The sequence below is a fragment of the Arvicola amphibius genome, chromosome 3 (genome assembly GCF_903992535.2).
Source record: "Arvicola amphibius chromosome 3, mArvAmp1.2, whole genome shotgun sequence".
Taxonomy (NCBI): Eukaryota; Metazoa; Chordata; class Mammalia; order Rodentia; family Cricetidae; genus Arvicola; species Arvicola amphibius.
The window spans coordinates 107,567,573-107,569,531 of record NC_052049.1 but is presented as its reverse complement, the minus strand read 5'-3'; the positions used below and the strand labels follow the sequence as shown (position 1 = coordinate 107,569,531).

The following is a 1,959-nucleotide window of genomic DNA, read 5'->3' as shown; positions in this document are numbered from 1 at the left end:
CAAGCAAATAAAGGGCTGGTATCATCTGAGCGGTGTTAAGTACACAGAGTTCTAGAAGAATTTATAAAGGTCCCATTTTTCAGATTATACCTGAAATTAAGGCTCATTTTGTTTTCTTAAACCACTTGCTACCAAGTATTTTCTTTATTATTTATCTATTTTTAACGCATTTTTGTCTGCCAAGGTGTGAATGTGGAATCAGAAGACAACTTTCAGGAGTCAGGTCTCACCTTTTGCCATTTGGTTCTGGGGTTTGAATTTAGGTGGGCAGTATTTGCCTATGGGTTTGTTTGTTTAAGAAAATAAAAGAGGAGACTGATGAAAAATAAATATTAAAAATTAACTATGAACTGCATAATTAATTCCTAAACACCTCAGCTAAACTGTGAAATACCCTTCTTAAGGACCTCTTTACTTCTTTGTTCCTCAGTGAATAGATTAATGCATTCAGCATGGGTGAGACAATATTATTTAATATTTGCATCAAAGCACTAAGCAGGGGATTTGGAGTGCGCTGCAGGTAGATGATGATGACAGGTCCATAGGCACAGAGGATGGCAGTGAGGTGGGCACTGCAGGTGGAGAATGCTTTCTGCCTGCCCTCTGCTGAACGGATTCTCAGAATGGCAATCCCAATGCGTGCATAAGAGACACAAACACTGAAGAGAAGAATCAGAGCCAGAAAGCCAACATTAATGGAACCCACCTTCTGAGCCAGTCTGCTATCAGAACAAGCCAAAGGCAAAACTGCAGGAAGGTCACAGAAGAAATAGTCTATTTGATTAGATGCACAGTAGACTAATTGAAAGGTAAAAGAGGTCAGGATGGTGGCGTGAAGAAATCCCACTGAAAAAGCTATTGTTACCAAGCTCACACACACTCCAGGTTTCATGATGAGCATGTATCGCAGTGGGTGACAGATGGCAACATAGCGATCACAAGCCATCACAGAATAGAGGCAACCTTCAGTAGAACCCAGGAGGTGATAGAAGAAGAGCTGGGTAGCACAGCCTTTGTAAGAGATGGCGGGGCTCTGACCAGAGAGATAAAGCAGCATCTTGGGGCAGGTTACTGATGGGAACAGCATGTCAAAAATGGATAGAAGTCCCAAGAAGAAATACATGGGAGTGTGAAGGGTAGATGAGGAAACTATTGCTGTGAAAATGAGTGAATTTCCAAGCAAGGTGAAGAGGTAGATGAATAAGAACACAACAAAGAGTAGAATCTCCAGTCCTTGTGTTTGGGGTATTCCCAGTAGGATGAATTCATTGAGTAGTGTGTAGTTCCTCATTATCTTCAAAGGTAATCTTGGTACAAATAATTTTTTTTGCTAAATCCAAAACCAAGGGAAGAGATTAATTAGAATTAATTCAACACTTATATACCAATCATCATTCATGATGAAATCCAAAATTGGTCTCATGTTCTGTTCATGATGATGAAATAATATCTAACAGTATCCAAGACTGGATACATCATGCAGAGTAAGTGCTTGATTTATTCACATTTCTGCAGGAGTAGCAAGCAAACATCTGGTTAGGGTCTTTTGGATGAAGATTGCCTGCTGTGTCTGGAGGTTGTAAATGGCCTCACATTGGGAACAGGGTTAACCAAAGGAAAAAGTAGCAAGTAGGCTTTTCTAAGAGATTCACTGGAGAGAGAACCCTCTAGCCCATTCATTCACTACTGCAGGAAAAAGTCAACCGTTGTATTCCTATGACTTCATTCCTTCTCTGCGTACTTCAAAAGGGAAACTACATATTGATAAATACACACAGACACATAAACACACATGCACACACACTCATGCAATCATTTTTTTAAAGATTATGAATATTAAATCTAAATATTAGCTTTATTAGACATGTCTAATAATTACAGATGACATTGATATTGAATATTAGGTATTTTTCTAGAAATACTTTGGAATTAGTAAAGTATACTCGTAGTTCTATATTT

General features: G+C 38.7%; 1 protein-coding gene across 1 annotated transcript; it reads right to left on the bottom strand.

The window, feature by feature from the left end:
* Window positions 1-358: 358 nt before the first annotated feature.
* Window positions 359-1,291, bottom strand: LOC119809355 (olfactory receptor 148-like). The gene has a single exon (XM_038322190.1). The coding sequence runs from the start codon at window positions 1,289-1,291 to the stop codon at window positions 359-361; it is 933 nt and encodes a 310-aa protein (XP_038178118.1).
* Window positions 1,292-1,959: the final 668 nt, after the last annotated feature.